The 25,109-nt window shown below is 42.5% G+C and overlaps 1 protein-coding gene across 3 annotated transcripts in view; it reads right to left on the bottom strand.

Annotated features, from left to right (window-relative positions):
- Nucleotides 1-25,109, bottom strand: part of ptprsa (protein tyrosine phosphatase receptor type Sa) — a 260,511-nt gene that overhangs the window by 40,329 nt on the left and 195,073 nt on the right. For 2 of the 3 annotated variants that reach the window (XM_050053955.1, XM_050053954.1), the window contains 11 exons: nt 19,435-19,755; nt 17,548-17,741; nt 16,095-16,121; nt 14,796-14,913; nt 7,212-7,805; nt 6,049-6,143; nt 5,584-5,834; nt 5,230-5,317; nt 3,303-3,515; nt 2,908-3,065; nt 865-980 (listed from right to left, as the gene is read on the bottom strand). In XM_050053955.1, coding sequence (XP_049909912.1) covers nt 865-980; nt 2,908-3,065; nt 3,303-3,515; nt 5,230-5,317; nt 5,584-5,834; nt 6,049-6,143; nt 7,212-7,805; nt 14,796-14,913; nt 16,095-16,121; nt 17,548-17,741; nt 19,435-19,755 — 2,175 coding nt within the window. The remainder of the gene's footprint in view (nt 1-864; nt 981-2,907; nt 3,066-3,302; nt 3,516-5,229; nt 5,318-5,583; nt 5,835-6,048; nt 6,144-7,211; nt 7,806-14,795; nt 14,914-16,094; nt 16,122-17,547; nt 17,742-19,434; nt 19,756-25,109) is intronic. The other variant, XM_050053956.1, reaches the window with a different exon arrangement.

The raw sequence follows: 25,109 nt of genomic DNA on the forward strand, positions 1-25,109 counted from the left end.
AAACATTTTCTGCCAAATTTTAAAATTTGCTTTCCATTTCCAAAAATTAGGATTTTCAAGTTCCTGCAAAGCTTTGCTATTTGCAGTGTGAAAACTTTTAAAATAGCATTTTGTCTGTTACAGCCACTGAAGCAATGGCCTCTGTGACTTTTAATGTAGGCAAGTGGCTTCTTAAAATCCACTTCTTTATCTACAACTTTGGTCTCTTTCCAAAAAACCCCCCCATAGATTGGCCCAATGTTAAACTAGCCACTGACATGTAGTGATAACAGGCATGAGCGCTCCACTGAAAACTGCCTGAGAATGGAAATCCAATTAAACCAATGAAATACAAGCCTTAGATGGCTTTTTAACTGGCCAGCTTTTATCCAACAATCAAAAGTAGTTATTCGGAGGTCTAAATGAAGAACATTAACGGTTGCTATCTCAGCAATCTATGAAGTATTTTGCAACGCAGAGCTACTTGTATTTTTACTTAGCTATTTACTTTGTAAAGGGGGACTGGGCAGATGTTGTAAATCTGCATCCAGTGGGTTCAAAATCTGTCGTCAGTGTCTGGTCAGCAAATTGTTATATTAACCCACGAACCAAGCTATAAAAATGTCACAGCTTTCCCTGAAGGCAAAGGGAGGCAGGTCTCGTTTCAAGTTTTACAGGTTGTCACACTTAAAGCTGGATGACTGAACTTCCTTCTTCACATCTGTCATATTGTCAGTGAAAATGAAAACTGTTTTTTTTACTGAAAGGCCAATGTGGACAAATATGGAAACACACTTTATACAGTCTATCAGTGTAACTATACCTATATGTGTTATTTAGACTGTTTGTGTTCCTCAGTCTGTGTGTTGTGTGTTCTTCCTGTACCTGGAGTTTGGAAGTTGATGCGTCTCATCTCCACAGGGTCTGTGGGGTGGTGGGGTGTGATGTCTGCGTTGTTCAGCAGGCATTTCGTGCGCGGCTCTGACTCTTTTCTTTTGCGGCTGGAGGACAAGACAAACAAAGAGTAGAAAAGAGGGGGAAGACGCACAACAAAAACAACACAACAGGTTTTAGTGAGCGTTTGATCTGGCAGAACAGTCACCACTCTCACTAATGATGACACCTAAAAAAAAAAAAATCAGCAACGCCAACTGACTGGTAACTCAGCAGGTCAAGAACGCTTGAGTGAAGCCAAATCAGAAACAGGGGAGCTGAGAATGCGTATCAAGTACGCAAAATTCTCCTTCACCTTCACTAATTAAAGGCATCTTTTTTTTTATTTTGCTGAGGCAGGCTATTATGTCTTCCCCTGTAAAATGCAATAAAGTACGGCTAAACCTTACCTGTCAGGTTTGCTGTTTCCAGAGAAAGCAATAGGAGCCAAATAAATATATAAAGATGGTGAAAACACAACACACAAGGAGAAAGGGAGAGGGGGGAGGCAAGAAGAGAGATAAATCAATAGATAGCAGTTTAAAATTCACAGGGGTCGCTGCTGGGCTCGCAAAACGCGAGATAAAGCTCATCAGCATTTGGAGGAGGCGTGTGCATGTATCAGTTTGTGAGAACAAGAGAGTATTCAATGAAATGTGCAAGTTAAGTGCGTACATTCGTGGGTCCGTGTCTGTGTGCGTGTGTGTGCTTATGTGTGTACACGAGGGTGCAGATACAGATGGGGAGAGGGGAATGTCAGGGCCAAGGGCAGACCCGGGAAACACTATTCACCAGGGAGAGATGGAGAGGGAGATGGGAGAGTGAGGGGGACAGAAAGAGAAGAGAGAAAAAAAGAGAGAGATCCAAGGAGAGATGTTACTCTCCCTAACCACAAAGACTGAGGTAAGGCAAGGTCAGACAGTCAGGGATCATCTGACAGTAGCAAGCTGTACTTGTGTTGCTCACACCAGCCCCGGCCCCCTTAAAATTATTCAGGGATCTTCCCTGGTATGTAGGGCGACCTCTTACACTACCTTTTCATTTGGGACTTACAGTCACTGAGACTAAAAGCACTTAAGTGTAAAACAAGGGGGGAATATTGACTGTATATGTATGTTCTAAAGCCCCAGGACGCTAAGGAATATGAACTCATTTAGACTTGTGACAGGAGAGCTGCCGCCTGTAAAGTTCATAAAAGCACAGTTTGATGTCTACCACTAGAAATTAGGTCCCTGAAATCTTATTTATGCATAAATGTTAAACTAATAATGGCTAAAACAACTAGTAAGTACTTGAATAACACCATATGGGCTATTATTTCCACAATTAATAGGCAATATTTGAAATATATGCCTATTTAAATCTATACATCTCTTTATTGCAACATTCTTGGTCCAGTTATTGAGCACCATCTCAAAGAATCTCCTCCTTTCTCCTTTCTTCATGCCCCTCACTTCCCACAACCATCTTTTTCCACAAGAAAAGCTTTTTCATATTTACATGCAACAATGTTGTTAGATTTTGAATATCATGCTGCCATGAATGCAGAATAAGCCCCTCTTTCAACATGCTCCCTAACATGCAATTATTTCCCAATAGCCCAATTCCCCTGCAACACTGCAAATAACTGGTTCAACATCAAATGACAAGAAAATGTTCATTGTGTTTTCACTGCATACGAAAGAAAAATCCAGCACTTTCACCCTTAGCGAGTAAAAACATGGATCATAGTTATATTGCTTTTGTGGAGCAGTGGGTGGAGCAAGACGCTAACAATGCAAAGCTTATGGGTTTAATTCTCTGTGTATCGTAAGAGGAAGGTTATAACAATTTCCAGAATAAATGGTCGCTCAGTACAAATTATCATTGCTACGTATACTACGCCTAACCCTGAGTGTTATCATTTGAGGTTGACCGATGTTATTTTGACACTGAAGTCTAAATGTAGATCAAACTGCATTCTCCACAAAAACTACAATTCAAAAACCAACTCACTTTTTATACAGGAGAATAGCGATGACGATGCAGATGATGAAGACCACAGCCAGGACTGGGCCCACCACCCATATGAGTCCGTCACCAGTCTCTACTGGGCCAACCTCCAGCTCGGGAGTCACCACAGTGTCGGTGTAAGGGCTGGTAGCAAACATTTTCTGCACAGAAAGATCAGGTAGACATTTACACAACATATGGAAACACAAATCCAGGTTACAGCATGGTATTTGCAGGAGATGAATGAAGTTTAGTGTTAAGCACAAACTGGACAAAAACGAAATGTTAGATGAACAAACTGAAGCGAACCAAGATTAAATGGACAGAAGTGAAATTAAATCCACTCTGACAAAAAGCAATTGACTAAAAGTACGCCAACTGAGCTGTGTTGGACTCACCCCGGAGGTGGCGTTGAGTTCAGCCAGCAGGAAGAAGACATACTCCTGGCCAGGTTCAAGAGGCTTGTTCTCACAGCTGCTTTGGCGATAGTCAGATCCCACCGTGAAGCTGGAGGGCAGCTGCCTGAAGCAGGCTGTGATGTAGGGCTTCCTCTGGTCCAGCTGAGCCAGCTGGCGGCGTGAACGACGCTTGAGGGTCACCTCCCGCAACAGCTGATTGATGTGAAAGGGCATTGGTTTAAGGGCTTTTTATATGCGCTGCTTTTGGTATCCTCTTGTGTTTTTTGCAGATTCTACAACATCAGTCCCTAATTCACTGACAGATCAGACTAAAACTAGAAAACATCTAAGTCTGGGCTTATAATCTTTTTTGATTCTCTTAAATGTTTGCTTATAATCTGATGAAGAAAGACCAAGAGAGGCAGATGCTTTTAATAATAATCAAAAGACATACACACAAAATAATGTCAGTGAGTCAAACTCTTCAGTTCTGAGAACTATGAGGATATATGTATATGCTAAGTCAATAAATGATTGGCCCATCCTAAGCCTAGTGATTATCTGGCAGGATTACAAGTTATCAGATGTTTTCAACAAATAAATTACTTGTGAATTTAAGCGACTGTTGTGTACAAGATCTAGATATATTTCACTGACATGGTCGAGACCAAAGAAGACAAACTGTAGGTGTAGCTGCACCCTTAATCCCAGTTCAGACCAAAGATTTGTGATGAGACAGGCAACTTCTTGCAATGCTCAGTTCTGCAAAGTTCTAAAAACCTGCCGGTTCACACCAATGCAACTACATGAGGCGGTGTATCATCTCAATGCAACAACCCTCTGTACTTCCGTTCTGTTTTCCAGCTTTTCAGGCTTATTTTGCGGCCTAATATTATTTGTAGCTTCTTAAAATATGAATGAGGATAGTGATGGTGAGATACTGGCTACAGTTGCATTTGTAGTAGTGATTAACGGCAAAACACATAAACAAGGCAAGCATCGGATTGACTGTATTCATAATAAATATGCCACAGTAATACAAGTAAGAAGCGCCACTTAGTTTGTCAATAAGAATGTGTGTTTGTGAGGGGGCATTAGCACATACAGCGAGCAGCAGTAATTACCCACCATCCGATACCGGCACATGTGAGGACGGAAACAGTGGGCTTGGTGGGGACAAAGCACGCCGTCTGTGGTCATACTGACTTGACCAGCGGACTTCACTACAAGCCAATTGACTGTAGAAACAGGTGATGTGCTTTACATTCTAAAACCTGCCAATGGCGATTTGACAGGTGACACCATCAGCCAGCTTGAGTCAAGCTCAGACGGCCAGTTCACACCACTACAACTTTTCTCTGCAACGTTCTAAAACGGTTTAATCTCGTCGCCAATCATTGCCCTGAGCTGGGCTTTAGATTATAAAAGCTGCTAACTTTCTGGCAATGTTCCATGTAGCCATGGTCCAAGACCCCTCCCGCCTCCAACATCCAGCGACTCTCATTCATTTCAAACTGCAGACAGAGGCAGGCACTAAGCAGAGGGAACGTGTGTAATCCCAAATCCAATAGGGATGGTTGCTGTTGATCTGGCGCTCAAGGTGACCTTGAGCTATGGTAAGAGTGGGTAAAGACTGTGTAATTCTCTCGACTGCATGCTTAGGGGGATAAATTAGCATAGCTGAGATGTATTTACGTCCGAGTTGTGAGTGCCCATGCTTGGTACATGGCCTGTACAATATAATTTTCCTAGCTCATGCAACTGTTAATAACACAAATGTAACGATAAAAATGTCTCTGGGATCCCCCCTATTACATATATTATATTCTATTATATTATCAATTATCATTTACATAATTTTACATTAGTTTAATTATTTCTGTTGTGCCAGAGTAACCTAACACTGTTTGCTTTTAAAGTATCCTACCTCTTCCATGTCCATCTCATCAGGGTTCTTCAGGTTTTTGACAGCTCCTGAAGTCCTCTTAAGTGGCACAACAACCACATAGAAAGTCCTAGAAAACACGGCACCAAAGTAATTCACAAAAATTACCAAAAGCTCACAGTGACACTTAATTGATACTGCATGGCAGTTTATATGAAAACATTCACCACAGTTTTGACAATTAATTAAACGATAATTCAGTTCAGCATGTCAACTCCCATTTCAACACCTCAGACAATTTGAGATCACACTCCATATCACATCACTTTAACCTAAATACCTCAAAGAAGATTCAGACACGCCTGCGGAACCCATTTTCTAGCATGACATACTCACTTGACATCCTTATTATCGACCGGTGGGAAGGACATGGTGAGCATGTTGTCAGGCTCAGCATAGATGTCCAGCTTGGGTTTCTTGACCAGGATGAGTGGTGCAGTCTTGGCAACCACACGGTGTCTTGGCCCACCGTCTATGCTTTCTTGGCAGGTCACCCTGAACTCGTAGGTGGTGTTGTGTTTTAGCCCCGTGACCAGCACCCTCATCTGCCTGGCATCCACATCCATCTTCTGACGGTTGTACTCAATCTACAGTTCAACAGATGGTCCAGAAGTTTAATCGATAATTGGTAAAAGGGATAGTTGGATGAATGATTCTTTTGGCAGGTCAAATGATTGGCGCTCGAATAACAGATGGAAATGCGTTCTAAAGTTCAGAATGGGATTTTAAGGAATGTTTTTTATATTAAAACATAACTCAGCAGACAGCTGAAACTCTTTATTTGCTCTACATGAAACTCACCGTGCATTTGTATGGAGATTTACTGTCAGAAAACTTCCATGCAATAACCACAGTGGTCTTGGTGGCCCACTTCACAGTGAAATTCTTTGGAACGTCTGTTGATTGGACAAATGCGAGGAAAAAAACAAACAAACAAAAAACAAAACAAAGACTTTAGTAAATTGAAAGTGTAGAGAGATCAAGGAAAGAGAAACAAAAGAAGAACCTTTGGTTTAAAAGAAAAGCTGTTGTTCCCCTGCAACGTTCCTCTGGGTTGGAGAGTGAGTGTAACGGTGAGCTGTCATTGGCTGTGAGAAGGGCAACGCCATTGGTTAAGACACACAGCACGTAAGACTCATGGACGACAAACCCATGGAGCACAAGGGTGTGCCCACTGGCTAGCCATCGTGGGTAATGCCAACCCATCTCAACAATGTCTTTGAACCTATGACCACTCAACGATTAACAACTGACCCATGTGGTGTCAGTGCCAACTGTTCCTATGCCTGTACTGAGTTTGGGTTGGCACTGCCAACGTGCTGCCAGGCGGGCATAGAGACAGACTCAAAACACAGCATGCCAACAGTCCTTAGCAGTGCATCTGGGGATGCCATGCCACAAACTGTCCCAATAAGGGACAAGGTAAGGGGAAAGAAGGAATTAGGGAAGGGAGGGGGTTAGGAAGGGGGGTATATCTCAAAACAAACCCAAAACCAAAAAAGAAAAAAAGAACCAAAATCTGCTTTCTGTCATCTTACAATAGTCAAAACATTCTATTGGCGTGACTGGGTTTGACTGAGGTCCTACCTTGTTGGAAAACTGGGGATGTGAGATGACATTAGCTGCGTGAGTGTGCTTGGCAAAGGGCTGCAAGGATGACTGACACAATTGTCTGACCAAACAGCACTTACCTTGAAATTCTAGGCTGCTCTCCTCTTTCTCAAAATGACTGACTATAACTTACTGACTTGGGTTTTACCTTGTTTTGGTTAGTGAAGTGAGTATCCCACGGCAAACAATTTTAATATCAATCTTTTTTCTTTCTTGAGGAGAAGTGGAGGTGGTTGAAGGAGGGGGTGGGGCAGTTTTGATTTTTTTTTTTTTGTTGAAGATTTTTTTATTTTTTTTTAGCCAATTTCCAACCCCCTGCCAACCGGGTTGGAGAAGAAACAGGCAAGCCCTACCTGTTGGATCAAAGGCCACCGTCCGATACTGGATGGGCGGGCTGTAGGGCCCTGGACCTACACTGGTGTGTGCACGTATTTTCACATCGTACGCTGAGTTCGGTTTGAGGCTGTTGAGAACATAGCTGGACTGGTTTGGGGGCAAGCGGAGCTCCCGTGGTGCTCCAACGGCGCCGGTTTCCTTATAGGCCAAAGTGTACTCCGTGATTACCCCATTTCTCTCCGCCAGCACTGGAGGAGACCAGGACAGCTGCACTGAGCAGCATGTCACATTGGAGCCCTCTTCAATTTGAGGGTAGCCCCCTGGCGTGTTCTCGGGTACACTGAGTTCTACCACAGCCTCTTCCCCAAAGCCCCCCCTGCTCTTGGCTGAGACTTTAAAGATATAGGTGGCCCCCCGGTGGATGTTGCCCACAGAGTACTGTCGTTCTTGTGGAGCAAATTCCAGTGTGGCTAAAGGAGAGACATCTTTGCGGCCAAACTGCAGCCGGTAACCCTGCAGGTCCATACCACTGGTGAATTCTGGAGGGTCCCAGCGAACCACAGCTGATGTCTCTGAGTCCTGAGCCACTGACAGATAGGGCAGACCAGGCACTGTGCAAACAAAGACATAAAAGACTCAGTGTCAGTGTTTCCAGTTCTATTAAGATACATGAACATGTTGATCACAAACTGTAAAGACATCAGGAATACTGTTGTAGCTGTATTGAGGAAACCATTAGCGCTTTTAGCATGGCAACCAAATACCTGCATTAGACCTGTTCGATTATACTGTATGGGACAATACAAGAGTGGACATGGACTGCCAACCAATGAGAATTTTTAAAGATTATAGTAAATATAAACAGATTACACAGTCTACAATTTTTGTTTTGTTTAATTTCAGTCATCCATCAAATAACACCCTGGCAAACTGAGTCGCGTGGAGTAGTGGAAGATCCTCAGAACCTCTAAATTCTTGAGTGATCGTTGTAACCATTACCATTTTATGACATATGTAAGCTCCAGCCAAAATAATTTCTGTATTGCAAAGCATCACTAAAACTTTAAGCAGAGAACAGCGCCTCTCTCAGCTGTAAGAGTCATCTCTTGTTGTAAAATAGATGATCTACGCTTGGGGTCTAGACACCATTCTTCAGAGTGGCCCAGTTTTGCTGCTCTTATGGATGACACACGTCTCATCTTAACTCTCCTTTTAAGGCCCCATCAGTGTGATAGAGGCAGCAGCAGTTATGGGAAGCCTTCAGTTCTCGAGTTGCCGTCAAAGCTTTGTGAGAGATGAGCGTGGCTGATTCGCACTTGAGCCCCATCTCTCTGTAAATAGATTCTATCTTGCCTCATCTACGTCCCCTCTTTCTCAGAAATACAAGGCAGTGGCGGGACAGATAACTGACAAATATAAGTTAGGATACAATTGCGGACATACACGCTGTTAGTGATGTACTCAATCACAAATACTTCTGTTATTTTTGTATAACAATACTGACTGGATGAATGATATGAGGCACGCAACACAACACAGTCACTACATTTACCATCATCAATTTAATTCCATGCCTCGACGTGAGATAGTGAAACCACTGGTGAGAAGATTGGCTATCTCTGTATATATCTGATTCAAATAGCTTGCCAACTGGGTCGGCAAACTGGGTCGGCAGCAAATTGGTTGGTCCTGGCTGCGAGAGCTTTCTCAGCATAAATTAAAAACGCTGAATAAGCTGAATACAAATGATTAACTCTAGTTTAATGTGTTACATACACTTTGCCATTATCTTTAGCCGCCACAATTTAAACATACATTTGCCTTTTTCATTAAACATCCAACGTTTGTTAAGTGTTACACTGAGTGAATTTATATTGAAGAATCTATTTGAGCCTTTTTTCTTACAATTCATGTCTCATGTACATCTGCTTGTGCATGACTTTGTGCATAATGGACAGAGTGTATGCGCGTGTATGTGTTCATGTGTGTGACGGTATAGGCCCTGGTTTGCTGCCAGCTCCAGCTCCTATATCACCATTCCACCTGCATACAGAGCTATTTGGCTTTTTGCCCAGTATGGACTTAAAGTAATTTGGAGGAGCCAACATTAGTCTGAGGCAAAAGTACTCCCTCTCAGTGGAATAGTATCACTGCGTGTATGTGAGTCTGTGTACATGTGCCCACATATAGTATATATTCCTGCGCCAAGATGCAAGTCCTAATGTGCACGTAGTAGAAACACACACACAAAGCAATCCACTCTACACAGTCCACTCCCTCTGCGCATATTATTCATTTCCGTTTGCTAATGGTCTTCTTTTTGAGGGCTGTTGCTGGAGGAAGACGGGGGTTGGTGGGTGGATGGTGGCTAGTCAGCTGAGCCTTTGCCGGTAATGGAAAGGCGGGGGCGCCGAGTGTTGGGTGAGACGAATGCTCCTAATACTCCTCGGCTACATACTATAGCTCAGCTTGGTGTCATTTAAAAGCCCACTCTGCCTTCATGCTCACCGCTAATCAAGGAAATAGAATCAGAGATAATGATCCTGTGTGTTTGTGTGTGTATGTGTATGTGTGTATAGGTGTGTGTGTGTGTGTGTGTGGCTTCCATTCTAAATTTCTGTGCTTCGCTTCTAACCTCAACAGGCTACCAAATGTATCCATTACAACCTTTGTGGCCCTGAAACTATTTTATTATTTGTACATTCAAAACATTAGCGTGTTGCGCACAGGGGAGAAGGATCATGGGTACTGAGCCAGCAGATTGGTATTGGGAGGAGGTGGGATTGTTTGTGGTGTGTACAGCGTATGTGTTAAAGTGTATTGTGCTACAGGATGATGAGAGAGAGAGAGTGATGGCATGGTGAGGGGGTGAAAAATGACTGAATGAGGGATGATGAAGGTGACTGGGGACAAGGAGCAATCTGCTGCAAAGAGGGCCCAATAGGGATATGAGGGGGGAGAGATGTGTGTGTGTGCGTGTGTGTGTGTGTGTGCATGAGTGATTCTGGGGGTTCTTAGACACTTTGATTGTCCCTCTCCTCACTGTTCATCTCTCCCCCCCAACACTCTCTCTTATTCTTCCCCCCTCTCCCCACTTCTCCCCTTGCACACTGCCCAATCCCCCTTTTCATTTCCTTGCCTCCTTCCCCACCCCCTCCATTCCCCACTCTCTCTATGTCCATGTCAGGGTCGACCCTGGTTCAATCCCTCCATGTGGGCCTCCCGGCACGTTTCCCATCAGGCTGCAGTATTAACAGCCTGCTGTGGACACTCACTCAGCCTGATTGAGCAAGGGCTGATCAGGTATCCCTCTCATTTCCTCCCTCTCTTGTGTACACTAAAACCAAAATATACACATAAACATATTACATCTTGCTTGTGTGCAAATAACATAGTGCACATATATGCACTTTTTAATTATCTGTCGCCCTGGATGTTAGATTCTCTGCTTTAAGCTGCACTCCTTCACAATAAAAAAAAAGTATCCCACTGATTAACCTGTGGCTACAGCCTGCCTAAGGAGACTCAACATATCTTAAGACATGTGGGGGGTAAGAGGTCTTTTTCGACCTTAAAGGTCATGACAAATCCGTCGCTCTCTCATCTTCGTTTCCCTCTGCTTTTAATTTAGCCTGCTTACTGAAGGAGTGTATGTGTGTGTGTGTGTGTGTGACAGGGGTTCGTGGAGGGGAGTAATTGGTAGGGTAGGAAATGCCATGGAGTCAAATCTGCAACAAATTTCACATGGCCCATTTGGAGTGCAAGAGCTATTAAGGAAGCAAGCGAGAACGAGAGAGAGAGTAGAGACAGGGCCATTACATTGATGATTTCTCACTGGACAAAAATAACAATCAGGAAGTTACTAAACATGCAATGAGGGGATCAGGGCTGATGTTTCAAGTCAGCTGTCCGCATTAGAATAACTATCCACACCCTTTTAAACATACACGTATCCCTAAGCATCCTTTCACAGGATGCAACGATCGAAATGAAGTGCTGTAGCGTTGGGGGATGGGAGTTTGTTCGCTATCAAGGAGGGCAGGATACCCTGTGCCTGTCTGACAGCAGTGTGACTGAGTTCATTTTAGTCTATATCCACTCTGACTGGCAATATGATTAATGAATAATGCAAACCACTTCACATAATTACAAACAGCACAAATAAAATTTCCAAAATGATACACGGTAAAACTTTAACACTGGCTGCCAGGATAGTGCACCATCAACATTAATACAGTACTGTACACAGTACACTGTACAAGTACAAGTGTAGGATAATGTATCAGTATTGCTTTTCATTAATGTTGGTCTTTAAATCTTTTTGCTGCCATTTGGGGCCGTTGATACTGCGTGTGTGAAGTTAAAAAATCACTTCCTTGGCGTTTTCCTTTCACTTAAAAGCCTTTATTCATAGTGCTTTACCATAAAATGACCAGCCTTTCCTCCCTTATATGAGAAACCACAAATACATCACCCATCATCTTGAGGCATCTCTCTGACTTGGCATACCCCAAATTGTTTTAGTTTTTGCTGCTGTTGGCTCAGAAGATCTCAAGGTGGAGGTGCTGGGTAGCCCACTTCATACTGTATCCTACCTTTAGAGAAGGGGTGTAAAATTCTTTTTGAAGGGAGGCCAGATTAGATAATGTGTAAATGTCAGGGGGACAGTTGCTTCTTGCATCTGTTTATGAAAATGCATTCATTCCATCAGCGTGGTTCCTACTTAGTTCATGTCTATAAACTGTGAGATAGTCCTGCCATCCTGAGGTTAACAGAATAAAAAATGCAACGTAAACTTGCTTTAATTCAATTTTATGTAGTGGGCCACATACAGTATATTTTGAGACACAAGTTGTGGGCCGTTTGAAATCGATCCGGGGGACCTGGACCTTGGACATGCTTGCTTTGGAGTGTTGTATCTTTGGAACAGGTTTTCTTTTGAGTTTATCTATTTGTTAATTCTACTTAGATTTTTGAAAAACTTTTCTACTTATACCTGCACAAGAAAAGAAGATAAAAAGCATAGCCATTGATCGCTGCTCCTTTCAGCCCAGTGAAACACTCCACAATGTACAGATGGGATGGCAGAATAACATTTTTAGACACAAACATTTTAATCTTTTGTCAATAAACACTCCCTTTGGACCCCCTCTCAAACTCAGTCTCATGTTGGCCATGGTAAAGTTTGTTCCTCAAAGCAAGAGTATGGAAAGTATGAATCACAAAAAAAGGCACTTTTCAAACCTAGCTTTCATTCAGCAAACAAAGACAGCTCCAGACACAGAATGGATGTTGTTTGTCTGCGACTCGCAAATGGGGGCGCAGTTCTACTTGTTTTTGTATCCGACAAAATCCTGAGACAGATACTTGTGGATAACTTTCTGAAACAGCAAACTACCTGAGGTCCTTTGGAAAGTCTGGAAGATGAAAAGACTTGGCCATTGATGTGAACTGACTTTAAAGTGGCACTAAAACACGCTGTGTTTGTCATGATGTACTTTCTTGAAGTTTCCTTTATGTTTCCTAAAAGAACAAGACGATGACGTCATAGTCTCTGGAGGCAACTGTTCATTTAAAGTGCATGTTTGTCTGTAAATTTAGATTTTAAGAGCTGTTGCATACGTTATGTGTGTTTATGTGTGTTTAAAAGTTGTAATGTGGTAGAATATTTCATTTATTTACGTCACATTTTCAAAGTGTGCCTGTTGATGAGTGAGTTTACCCAGGGGTAAAACAGTTGACAGAAAGGTTTTGCAGAGGACATTTAAACAAAGTGTGTATGGTGAAGAACACAGATGTCAACATGTTTTCTTGGGTACATGGTCTAAGTTAGGATATATGTGTGTTCTTTTTGTAAGTAGCACTAATTTTTCATTTAAATTTGGGGACTTTAATTAGCGGAGTATTGTAAATTAAAAAGAGAACGTCTGAGGTTAGGGCTTGTTAACTGGTATACCGTTTACTGTGAGACTGGTCTTTGTAATCAAATGATCCTAATGTATAATTCAATCAGCGCAGAAACACTCTAAAGCTGTCCACTATGGTTGAGGTTGATCTGGAGGGACATAAAATGACATTATACTAAAGATGTAGGCATCTTTCAGGAAAGTAAACCATTTTTTTACACACAAAAATTCCCCTTTGTTCCCTTCCTGTTACAGACCTCAGGAAATTCCATGGTTTCTCAGAAATCTCACAACCAACGGGAACCCTGCTCTTGACAAGGCCATCCTAACATCCCTCACAACAAGAAGGACAACCACTTCACCCCTGAAAAAAAGGCTTCTCCCAACCTCTCACCCTTTTCCCTTTCCTATTTATCTTGGCCCCCTGGCATAAACCGTTTCTTTACACTTCAATAATAAAAAGGAGAGGCTTTCCCTCTGAGGGACAGACAGAGTGCGCTAGACTGACATATCAGTCAGCCGGCCCTGACAGGAGGATGGAGAGTGACAGCACTCACTGACACCCACTCACACACTCCCTGACACCTGTAACACACACACCTGTCAGGATCTGGGAAATTTGCCTATGTTTGTGTGTGTGTGTGTGTGTGTGTGTGTGTGTGTTGGGTTGTGTGTGTGCGTCTATTGGTATGTTCTTATTCATGACTGTGCCACAGCATGGGTCTGCATATACTGTATGTGATCAGAAGTGGAGACTGCATGTTCTCATGAGTGTGTGTGAGTGACAATGTAAGTGTGTAGGCGTGTATAAGTATGTATGCAGTTGTGTACATATTGGCTCTCTGAAGCACTCCCATCTTGGCTTGACGCCTTCAATTCTCTCAAGGAAGGCTTTCACACTCTCAGGCAGCCAGCCTCCCAGGTTTAGATCATGTTCATGGTAACTAAGCCGCTAGCTTCCAAACAGGCTCAAGCGGCCCGGTTAAACTGGTGTGCTTACTGGTGGTAACAAGGGAAAAAACTGGAGAAGATGAGGCTTTGTAGTGTGCAGGCAATAGCCTCCAGTATTTTATCCTTAAAGCTCAAACCAGCAAACCCAACAGGGGTTTTCAAGCTGTCATAATCTGTCTAAAAAATCTACCAAGTACCTCATACCACCTCCTTGATCTCTGAAAATCCGTGGATAGTCTTCTGAACATGATTCAAATGATAAATGCTGCCCTCGTAGAAGCAAACATCAACTCAACTGACTGAAATGTTCGCGAAGCCAAATCAACCTCAGAATGGTTTACTTGGAAAAAATGTCTCATATAAAATTTAGTGGTAGAAAATGACTGGTAACTCAGAAATATGTATTTTTGAAGCTAAAGTCTTAGCATGAGACATACCTTTGATAAATATACCTAATGCACTTAACAAACTATCAGATTGCCCTTGTTCTTGTCTGCTTTTCTAAATCTTCCGAATAGGTTTGGATCAGTTAAACGCACCACAATGTGGCTGTGAATGAGGATCCCTTTTGTTATTTATCGAAATGGTAGCCTAGCAGTAACATCTGGATGGGAATGATGAGGAACCCCTGAGCAAGATACCCTTCAGCCACAGGCAGAAAAATAATTCGCTAGCTTTTTTTGCCCGCATGAACAAAGGCTCAGTAAACAAAGCAACACATAAATGATTTACCCTTGTACTGACCTGCCCCTTTGGTCACCACCAGTTTGGGTTTGCTGCGGGCTCCATCCCCCTTGGTGGTGTACGCTGCCACTGTGATGGAGTAAGTGGTGTCTGGCTTGAGTCCTCCAATGACCATTTCCTATGGGAGACAGGCAAGAGACAGGAACAGAAAAATGTCAAAATGTGTCTTTAATTTTTGATGATTTGACCCCCCTACCCTCCCCTTCATGCAGCTCAAACTGCCTCACGTAGAATGTTAATCTACCGGTATGTGAAGTGTCTGCTGGTCCTCTTTATTAATTTTCACAAGACATGCATTAAATGTAATGTTTCCCCCTGTGTAATGGGAGACCATTCCATTAAGTAAATCCTTAGAGTTGCCAAGGTGGAGGAGGGACATTAGGTATGTAAATGGAAAGTGCCCCCCTTCCCCCCGTTCCTTTAGCAATATTTCAATCAACAACTTAACTTTGTGATAAATGCATGCTGAATACATCCTGCCCATTCGCTGGCAGTTTTTACCTCAGCCATTAAGTTTCCTTGAGTCCTCTTCAAAGAGAGGCTTCCGATCAATTCTAATGAATCTTTCAGGGGAGCAGGTTTGAACGAATGCAGAATGAGGTTTTTAACAGGCTGGTTGGCAGAGGGATGGGAGAGGTCAATAAAGGTAAATGAGCTATAAGTACTGTCTTGCACTTGAGATGGTATTCACGTAATGCAGATGGACTGGGGTTTCAAATCTGGGTTCAAAATAAGGGTACAAAAAGAATCCTGCAGTTGTGAACAATCATCAGGGGCGTGATGAGGATTTTGCAGTAGATTTCAGTGGTCTAACAAGGCCGTTATGTAAGCTTCTGTCTGAATGTGTTCAATACAAGTGTGTGAACTTTGGGCAGCACAGTAAATCTAAGGCACCACATAGACAATTAAATGATATGGTTTAAACACGCACACAAAAAGAAAAAAAGACACATCACCAGAGCACAAGACGAAACATACTGTATCAACACACAGCATGGCACACGTAGCATTAGCATTCCAGGCACAGTGGGCAGTGGATATTGCATCAACCACCATTTTGTCGAAGCCAGCTGGCAATAGAAGTCTGTCCTTTTTTTTCTTAGCGGCATATATAGAGATAGTGAGGAGGTTGGCTGGGCAGACAGCTGAGGTGAAACCTCTGGGCCACTTTGTTATCCAAACTTATTAAATAAAGATTGGAGGGGTTGTTTAAACAGTGAATCCAACCAGGTTGATGCAATACCCGCTGTTTATACCCTTTCAGCTACACAAAGCACTCAGGCGAAACTTCGTACTCACATATTCAGCTGTATCGTCCGTTTCCCACTAACCCCCCCGCCAAAGAGGAGAGCGCAGGAGAGAGAGTAATATATATTTTAAAGAAAGAGAGAGAGAAAAGAAAGGGAAGAAATAGGATTGTGAGAGACGGGGGCATGAGAGGTTTGGGAGCAGGGGGTTGGTATCAGAATTAGGTCACTGGTTTCGTGAGGTCAGGAGAAAGAGAAGCTGTTTGAAGCTTATGTTATGAGGAGCAGCTGAAACAAGGCTGAGAGTTGTATAGGTCTGCTTGTGGGGCCTGGAGATGTTTAATCATGTTACTGTGCAGCTAACAATAAGCTACCTCGGTGTTAAATCATTAATAGCTACAGCCAGTGGTGACATTCAGATTTTGTTTTTGAGGGTTGAAAGATGAGGTCATTTTTAAAATATACTATAAAAAACTATGTAACTAAAAAGATATTCTTTACCAGGCATTCCTTGTTAACTGCTGGGTGCGTGCATCGCTTGGATCTTGTAATTTAAGTTATTTAAGCTCATTCTACTCTTGGATCCGTGGTCCGCTAAATGCCAAAAATGTCAACGTGATGCTGGTGGTATTTGGCCTGAATGAACCCTTCATTCATGTGGAAAAAATAGAATTTGATTCATTCATTCCCAAAATATGTAGAATTGCATACAACTATTCTTTTCTGTGTTGTTTACCCTATTGCTTCAAGGCTATAATTTCCATTTGGATGATTGCTACTCCGCACAAAAGTCTCATTTTGGCAGGATTCCTCCGACAAGTTTTGTAAAAAGAAAAAAGGGCCATTATACAGGGTTCCATTACAATTCTAGCTGTCAGTGGAGGCTGATTTTTGGTGAAATGTTTTCATGCCAATTTTACTCCCCCCTCCCCACAGGCACAGAATACTATAATCAGCATTTTCTTTGAGTCTTTGCGTTTGATACAAGCACACAATCAGACATTTCATGGCAGATGTTGCCATAAAGCAGGGGTCTAGACATTCCCAATAAAAGCCATGGAGGCAGAGGAGGGAGGACAAGATGAGTGAAGCTTTGATTACAGTTCTTGTTGTGGGCTGAAGGGAGAAGAATATTACAGCAATATGAAATGAAATCCAAGAGGGGAGAGCATCCATATCGCTTCCTATACTCCAGCAACATTTGCAAAGCCACAACAGTGAGGATGAAGTGCACAATTTGCAGTCTGTGTGAGGGGGAAAAAAGTTGGGAAAAGTTTCTCTGAAATGTCCACTGAGGTTTTAATGGTTTCATCAGTGTAACTGTGTTGTTTTAATATGCTTAACTGGTGAAGTCTTGGGATTAAAGACTAGATTAAAAGGCAGATCTGGACATATTTGCAAATTAATGTGAGCAAAATCTGCATGGTATAAGCGTGCTTTACGGTGGAGTCTACATTTCTTTGACATAGCTGACTTGTACTGAGGCAACTGTGAGATGGTCATACCTGGGCATCGGCCAGCATGACGTCCTTGATGAGGGGCAGGCCCCGTGACTCGCCATTTTCCACGCGTACATAGTGAACCTGGTAGCCACGGATCTGACCGTGCTGCTTGCCTGGCGTCAGGGAGCGCCACATCACCTTAAGTGCTGTGGAGTTGAGGACCTCCACCTCCACTCGCCTTGGAGGAGCCCCAGGAACTATAGGGTGACAAAATGAAAACACGAGTAAGAATCATTTTGTTATTCAGCTCCACCATTTCCAGATATTAGTGGGAATGTGGAAAAGCTCCTAATTCAACAAGTGCAATAAACACATAGTACTGTGTCAGTGATATTGCTCCACATCCTTCACACTGTTTATAGTAGCAATGTGAATAACCCCCTGACACACACATGCACACACGATATCCATGAAACATAACAACAACTGGCAAGAATGAGAGACGTTATCAAATACAACAAACACACTCCAGTTTCAGTCTTCCAACAGTATCATATCTGCCAACACACGCCCATACCACCAACACTGCAACACTGCCTCCTCCATCTTCTCAATATGTGTCTGCTGTGTCTGTCTGCCATCAGTGGGAAGCTCTCAGTCATAATGACAGGCCTTTATGGAAGGCCTTGCTTCTAGGCTTTTCGGTGTGCCACGGACCGGCCCTTTCTGAGATGGATGTGCCATTAATAGAACGCTTCCACTCAAACTGCTTCCATTTGCTCGTCCACAAACACTTCAAGTCCCCTTCTCCCCCCCTAAATCACAACCCCATTTCCCCCATCCTCCCCAGGATCGTGCACCAATCTTGTTTATTACCAAAATCTTCTCTACCTTTTAGCCCTGACTCTTATTTCTTCACCTGGCACTTCTCTGTCATGCGTTATTATCGTAATGACACCAGAGAATTTGTTATAGCTATTGTCAGTGCGCTGTGGCTTTCACCCTTGCAATTCCTGATAGTGGTGTCTTTTAAAACAGGTATGGTGACAATTTAAGCTTGTCTCTACTGTTGCGCTCGTTGTACATCAGTGTCAGAAAGACGCTTAAAACGCTGTGGTAATGGATGTGAAATGGATCGTGGAGAATAGAAGCCAATGTCAGCCATCCGTCAATGATTCAGATGTGCTGTGACATGCCCACATCTTTACTTGTCAGTTTATGTATTTTATTGTTCCAGTGCTTTTCTCCATTTGTTTTCTGCTGCATCAAGTTTATTATTTTTTGCTCTTCTGAGGTTGCGTATTGGCTTCTCTATGGTTTTTGTGCCTAAATGGTACACAGTATTTGTTTGTTTTAACATATTCTGCATCCTCAGCTACATTTTTAAATAAGGGTATTTGAATTGCAATCTTGGTGGACACACGCCCGCTGGTTTAACCTCCAACCCACCGTCGCCACCGTAAATGCACAGACCGATATGGCTTTGCAGTGTACAGCACTCATAAATGCTTATGACTCTCAGCTGAGCAATGGGATACAGTTAAAAGCCTACAGATAGAGGCAGGATATGGGATGTGGCGGCTATTATGATTTACATTTGGTTAGTTATGTTTTAATAGCAACACATTTGATTTCCCAAGTGTGTTATCTCTTCTAAGTGTTTTCCTTTCATATGGCTTACACTGCTGTATGTGGTCCTGTTACTTATGCGCAAACGTGCTGGTACGCTTCTGAAAACATTCTATCAAGACATTTGGCTGAGGTCTAGAATTTATGACGATTTTTAATGGCTCATAGGATGGACACTTCAGCACAGGCAACATTTTCTTCAGACACACATACACAAATAAACATCTGCTGCCGAGGGCACACTCACGCTCTGACTAACTAGCAAACAATACATTCATTCCTACATTAAGTTCAGCCTCTACACATAAGAGATTAATGTACCATCTTCGTCTGTGCGGCAGATCAGGGGCTCGCTCTCAGGGCCTGGCCCGATCGCAGTGAGGGCGGCCACAGTGATGTGGTACTGGGTCCACTTCTCCAATCGCTGCAGCAACACCTGCGCTTCAGTGGCAGGGACTGTGGGCTCCTCCGTGGGCTCCCCATCGTCACTGCCGCCTTCTGACGGGCCCACCACCTGGTAGTGCACCCTATACCCCGCCAGGACACCGTTCTGACTCTTCAAAGGCGGGGGGCGCCAACTTACCAGCAGGCTGGTGGAGCTGGTGCTGCTGCATTTAATGTCTTGAGGGGGGGCTGAGGGCTCTGGTGAGGTGGAAAGGACAGGAAGGAAGGGGGTCGAGGACGAGGAGGACGGGGGAAGGGGGGAAGGCAGGGGTGAAAAACAAAAAAATAAAAAGATGGGAGAGATAAAGAAAATGATAAAAGGATAAAAAAAAAACAACAAGAGTAATTCGAACAAAAAATTGCAAAACAAAGACGGAGGCAAATATGTTTAAAATAAAAAGAAAATCATCAAGCAAATGTCAACATAAGAGGCATAAATGGACAATGGCACAAGCTTGTGTAATAATGAATCAAGATGGCTAACCTTGTGGGACAAATGACACGCAGACATATTTGGTTCTGGTACAAGTTTTTTGGCATTAAGAGGTATCATATGCTTAATTGTGTTGAATTTTTTTTGAGCAGTCACTCATTTCTGCTTAAAAATTAACTGGATGTACGATAAAAATAAGTCATACTGCAACACTATCAGGATCTGCAGCCCTACTTGCAACAGAGGCCATTTGTTTGGTCCTGCAATGTATTACAATACAGGAGATGGGACACTGTCTAGCTTACGTCATCCTTTTTAAAGCCTGTACTCAATATATTCTGAAGGTTTCACGGTGCAGTGCCAGATGGACAGGGATGAGCATATCTACTGTGTATTTTATTTTCAGGCACTGAGCTGAGGCTTCAGTCCTTAAAACTAAAAACTAGCGACTAGGTTAGTCATGAGCACTTAAAAAAATAAATAAATAAAATAAAACTCATTTTCTCCCTCAGCATCTCTGCAATTATTGCAACCATTACACCACTCAGCTATCCAGGATTAATAACACACCGTCGTATCCATAAAACCAGCAAAAGATAAGATGAATTTATTTAAAATATGTTTGGTAGATGTCTGGCAGCCATTGTAATGTCCATCTAACCTTGAATGTGCACGATTAAACAATCCATTTGAGAGCATTTGTAATTTTTGTACCAGAACTTTCAGGCTAAATTAGTATGAGCTAAAACAAGCTACTTTTTCCCCCCCTAAATATAAGCTCGCAGGAAGGTAGTGTAGTCTGTCCTTTTTTAATTTGCAACAGTATAAAAGCTTTCCAACACGGTGGCTGTTATTTGTGTCTAAAGTGTTCTTCCAAAACATATTAAAACCTACACATCTGTGAACTTTCTAAATCAAATTCAATGCCTCTCGCTTCTAATCTGTGCCAAGCTCTCTTACACAGCTTGTGCTCGTCCAGAGAGTGTGTGCTGTGCAGGGAGCGATAAAACGTTTCACTTCTCATCCAGAGTTTGGTATTATACGGATAAAAGGACATGTATGAAAATATTTCTATCCGAGGCGGGTTTCCTCTATCCCCTGGTTTTGTGTGAAAATATTCCCTCCATCTTGGTGTGACAAACCCAGTTCATTATTACATTTTTGTCTGTTATGTAAGGTAAAAATAGCACAATAATCAGAAATAAAATGAAATACCATCAGAAAAAAAGGCATTCCACACACACAGAAACTTAGAAAATAACTCAAATGAAACCCATGGAAACAAGCAGCATGTTCTCATTCCAAAACAAAGGCTGGAAAAAATAAATAGTGAACTGAAGGAGGGTACTGGGAAATGAATTTCTCTGTAACCCAGGTGACTCAAAAGAAAGAACCACAACAACAGTTAAGGTTCAAAATGACAACTCATGAGAAAACATGAAAAAAACAAGATACTCGGCATAAACAGAAAACATTTAACTTCTTAAAAAAAACAACAACAAACAAACAAAAAGAAATCACAAGCATTGTTTGCATCATACGTACCTGACTCCCACAAATACTAAATTTTTAAGACTTTCTTACCACCAGCACCTGACCACAGAGCGTGCTTACTCTGTGGTCAGCGAACTGCAACACTTTCCCTCTCAGAGAGCATGCCAGAAATGTTGACATCAATCCCCATTTTCAAATCAGTAAATAAAACCTTTGATTTTGACTCATTGAGAGTTAGTTTTGGACCCATTCTGGGCTTATTTGGAGGGAAAAAGTTGGCTCTGTGCTGTAGCCAGGGCTGTTTAATACTCAAGAATCTTTGGGGCCGGAGGGTCCACAAGACTGTGAGAGGGGAAGCCATAGGGGGAAAACTCACTCCCAACATATTCTGCTCTTGTGCACTATACACAGAAAACCATCTGTGTTCAAAATTTGTTCAAATAAATCCCATTTCATAGCCCTGTGCCTATGTATCTTTGTACAGCTTACTGCCATTTTGAGAATGCCAAGACACAAGAATAGAGGAAGCAAGATGGAAAGCGTGCACATCTGAATTCATAAAAGTTTAACCATAGTGTTCTGACTGCAGTGTCACTTTGGGTAGAGCAGATTTTAAAAAACGAGAAAAAGGGGTACTGACTATCAGAAAGGCCTCTTCCCAGTGAAGACTGAATGTTCCAGCACACAACAAATAGGGCAGGACCTCAGCCACAGTTCCCAAACCCTTCTCTGTGTCCAATGGGCTTATTTATTTACGGTCTTACTGGATTTTGAGCCTTTCAGCTTCTTTCCTCCGCTCATATTGTATTTGCAAACTCTCCACGTCAAGAATGATTGCTCAGTTCTCAATCTTTGTGGTGCGGAAAAGGCTGTGAATCTGACAGGGGCCAGGCTATCACAGTGCACAGGCATCCTCACGCCTGATAACGGTTTAAGACTGGCTGGGGCGCAGCTTTAATAAAGTGCATATCCCATGAAGGCCAGTGGTAGGATTATGGATAGAAGAACTATACGACCACAAAAGAAGGAACTCAGCTAATGCTTCACTTGAGGTTCTTTTGAAGCTTCCCTGAAAGAGTTTGCTAAATGCTATTTGACAAATAATTAGTCATGTCTGTATTCATATCCTTCTCTTTGACTTTTTAGTCTGTTGTGATATGACTAAGAGCTCTGGGTATAAAGTCTGTAGTGTCAAGTACCCTTGGCATATCTAATCATTATGACTACCTTCATATCAAAAGTGCTTTTAGTGCAACGTCCTCATTGGATATAAATTCAATGAGGACACACATTGCTAACAGTTTAGCTACACAGGCCATTACTCAGTGTCTGTTGTCAATTCCTAAAGTGACACAGATTGCCAATGCCTTTGCTATCAGAGTATAAGCACATGTCTGCATTTGAATTGTATTTTCATTAGAAGCTTCGAATGACAGGATGTTCATATTTGTAGATCATTATGGAATTAATCCCCCGAAGCCAAATGGCCGTGCTGTGGCTCACACAAATATTCCAATATATCTAAAAACCTCCTGCAATTACAGTAAGTGGGGGGGCTAAACTGCTTGTTTGGCTAAATACAGAGGATTTAGAATCTGCCACTTTAATTTGAGAGATAGCACTTGACTGGCTACTGGCAGGTTCTAGGTATAATCTAAATGTGTAACAAAGCCTGACAATCCAGGGGCCTGGCTCATAGCTCATCGCAAAGCATGAAATTAATTCTGACTCTATGAAATGGGATTCTTATCTGCCACTCTGGGGCCCTGCAGTCCCCTAACACCCACTCCCAGAGTCCATCTTAGGTCCTGTTAGCATGCCTTGCAACTGGGTAACAGCTAGAAGAATACTGGGAGCCCTCCCAGCTCTCGGGTTGTGGACCCACTCCGACCACGTCTGAACGGTCTTACAAAAACGGTCTCTCAACCTGGTCTGACTATGGCAGCATACCCCAAGAGGCCTTGCTTCTGAATGAGGGCTACTGATGCCAGTGACATCTCGTGAATTTTTTTAAGCATGTTGTAATATTGACCAGGAAAAGCCAATGAAACAAATGTGGTGCTCTTTGATTTGAGGAGTTATTTGGTGTCACTTACAATGGAGCACATAAGGACTGAGATCCAGCGGGATTATTAATTTCCGCAGCGATTTTTCACAAGCTCTTGACAGAGTAGTCCCCATGACAATAGCCTCTGGTAATGCTGCTTGGACTGAGCACAAACTTCAACAATCTGCGAACACTTTGTACCACAGATAATGGACAATAAAGCAAACAGGGAAATCATGTCTGTCTTTCTTTTCACTTAGTGGATAAGGGTTTCAGTCTGCCAGACAATTCATTGGGTTCAAATCCAGGTTGAAATAATTCTGTAGGGCTGTGAGTCGAACATGGCGCTAACAATGCCAAAAGTCAATGAAACAAAATTAAAATTGTATGCGGTGAGTCACTGCGCTGTAATGTGCTTCAGATAAAAGAATCCATCTGCCATTGGCACATTTTTTTTTACTGCAGTGTATCTCATTTTCTTTTGTGCAGCTTGTGATCTTTCTTTCATGTCATTCATCTTCAATTCTATCTGAGTATGTGCGGCTAGTTCTGTCGAGCAACAAGTAAATAAGGCCTCCTCATTGTAGGGTAGTGAAGGGTGTGAAATTATTTTACTGTACTTCATATGTGGGGGGGCGTTTCTTACTCGACAGTTTATGCCCTTAACCTTGATGCTATTGTGTTTCTCTGTTCGTGCAAGGCCTATGTGCTCCTTGTTTATACAATATGCTTCTTTTCTGTCTGGTGTTTTCCCAAGAGGCTGACAGTTTAAACTGTCTCTGTTACACTACGCTGTGAAGGCACTTAATTCAAGCTATATATGTCACAGGGCTCTTCACTGACTTGGGTGCCTAGAGATGCTGCTATTCCTGACCTGTATGAGGAGCCAAACAGCAGACTTGTCAGTTTAATATTTAACTGTGTCATGTCAAAAGACTGCTTATTCTGTCTTTCTAATACTCTGTTGGTGTTCCAGGAAAACACTGCAAAAAATACCCAACGACAACAAAAGGCAGGTTAATTGAATTAATATGTCACGGTCTTTGAGAAAGGTTATGGCAGACTGAATCCCTAAACCACACAATCACTTACCTCGAAGGATCCAAATGATCAAGTTATTTATTGTGTTGTGGGAAATCTTTTGCTTTGTCTGACTTAGTCTGTGACTTTTCTGACCTCAGCAGTGAGAAAACAATGGGTGTATCTCACACTTGCTTGAGCAGGGACTCTTGATACAAGGCTGGCTGAGAAAGACCAGGAACAATGAGTGCTGAGTTGAAACCACAGAAGTAGAATGGATAGAAAGGGGTAAAGATGTCTCTTAAGCATAAAATGGCAACCACAAAGATTTGATTATCATGGCATGGAAATGAGCACTTATATGGAACACTAATTAAGTTGATTAGTGCTCCAAACATAAAGTGACATTCATTTCCAGGACAGTGATATCAAAATTCTGTGGTGGGCAGACAGATACAATTATCTACAGACACTTACCCTTTCTATCCACAGTAACTGTATGGTTAAAACAGTTCAAAGGAGGAGTCCCTTGTCTCGAGCAGAGACTTAAGAAAAGCC

This window comes from Epinephelus moara, chromosome 10, assembly GCF_006386435.1.
Source record: "Epinephelus moara isolate mb chromosome 10, YSFRI_EMoa_1.0, whole genome shotgun sequence".
Taxonomy (NCBI): Eukaryota; Metazoa; Chordata; class Actinopteri; order Perciformes; family Serranidae; genus Epinephelus; species Epinephelus moara.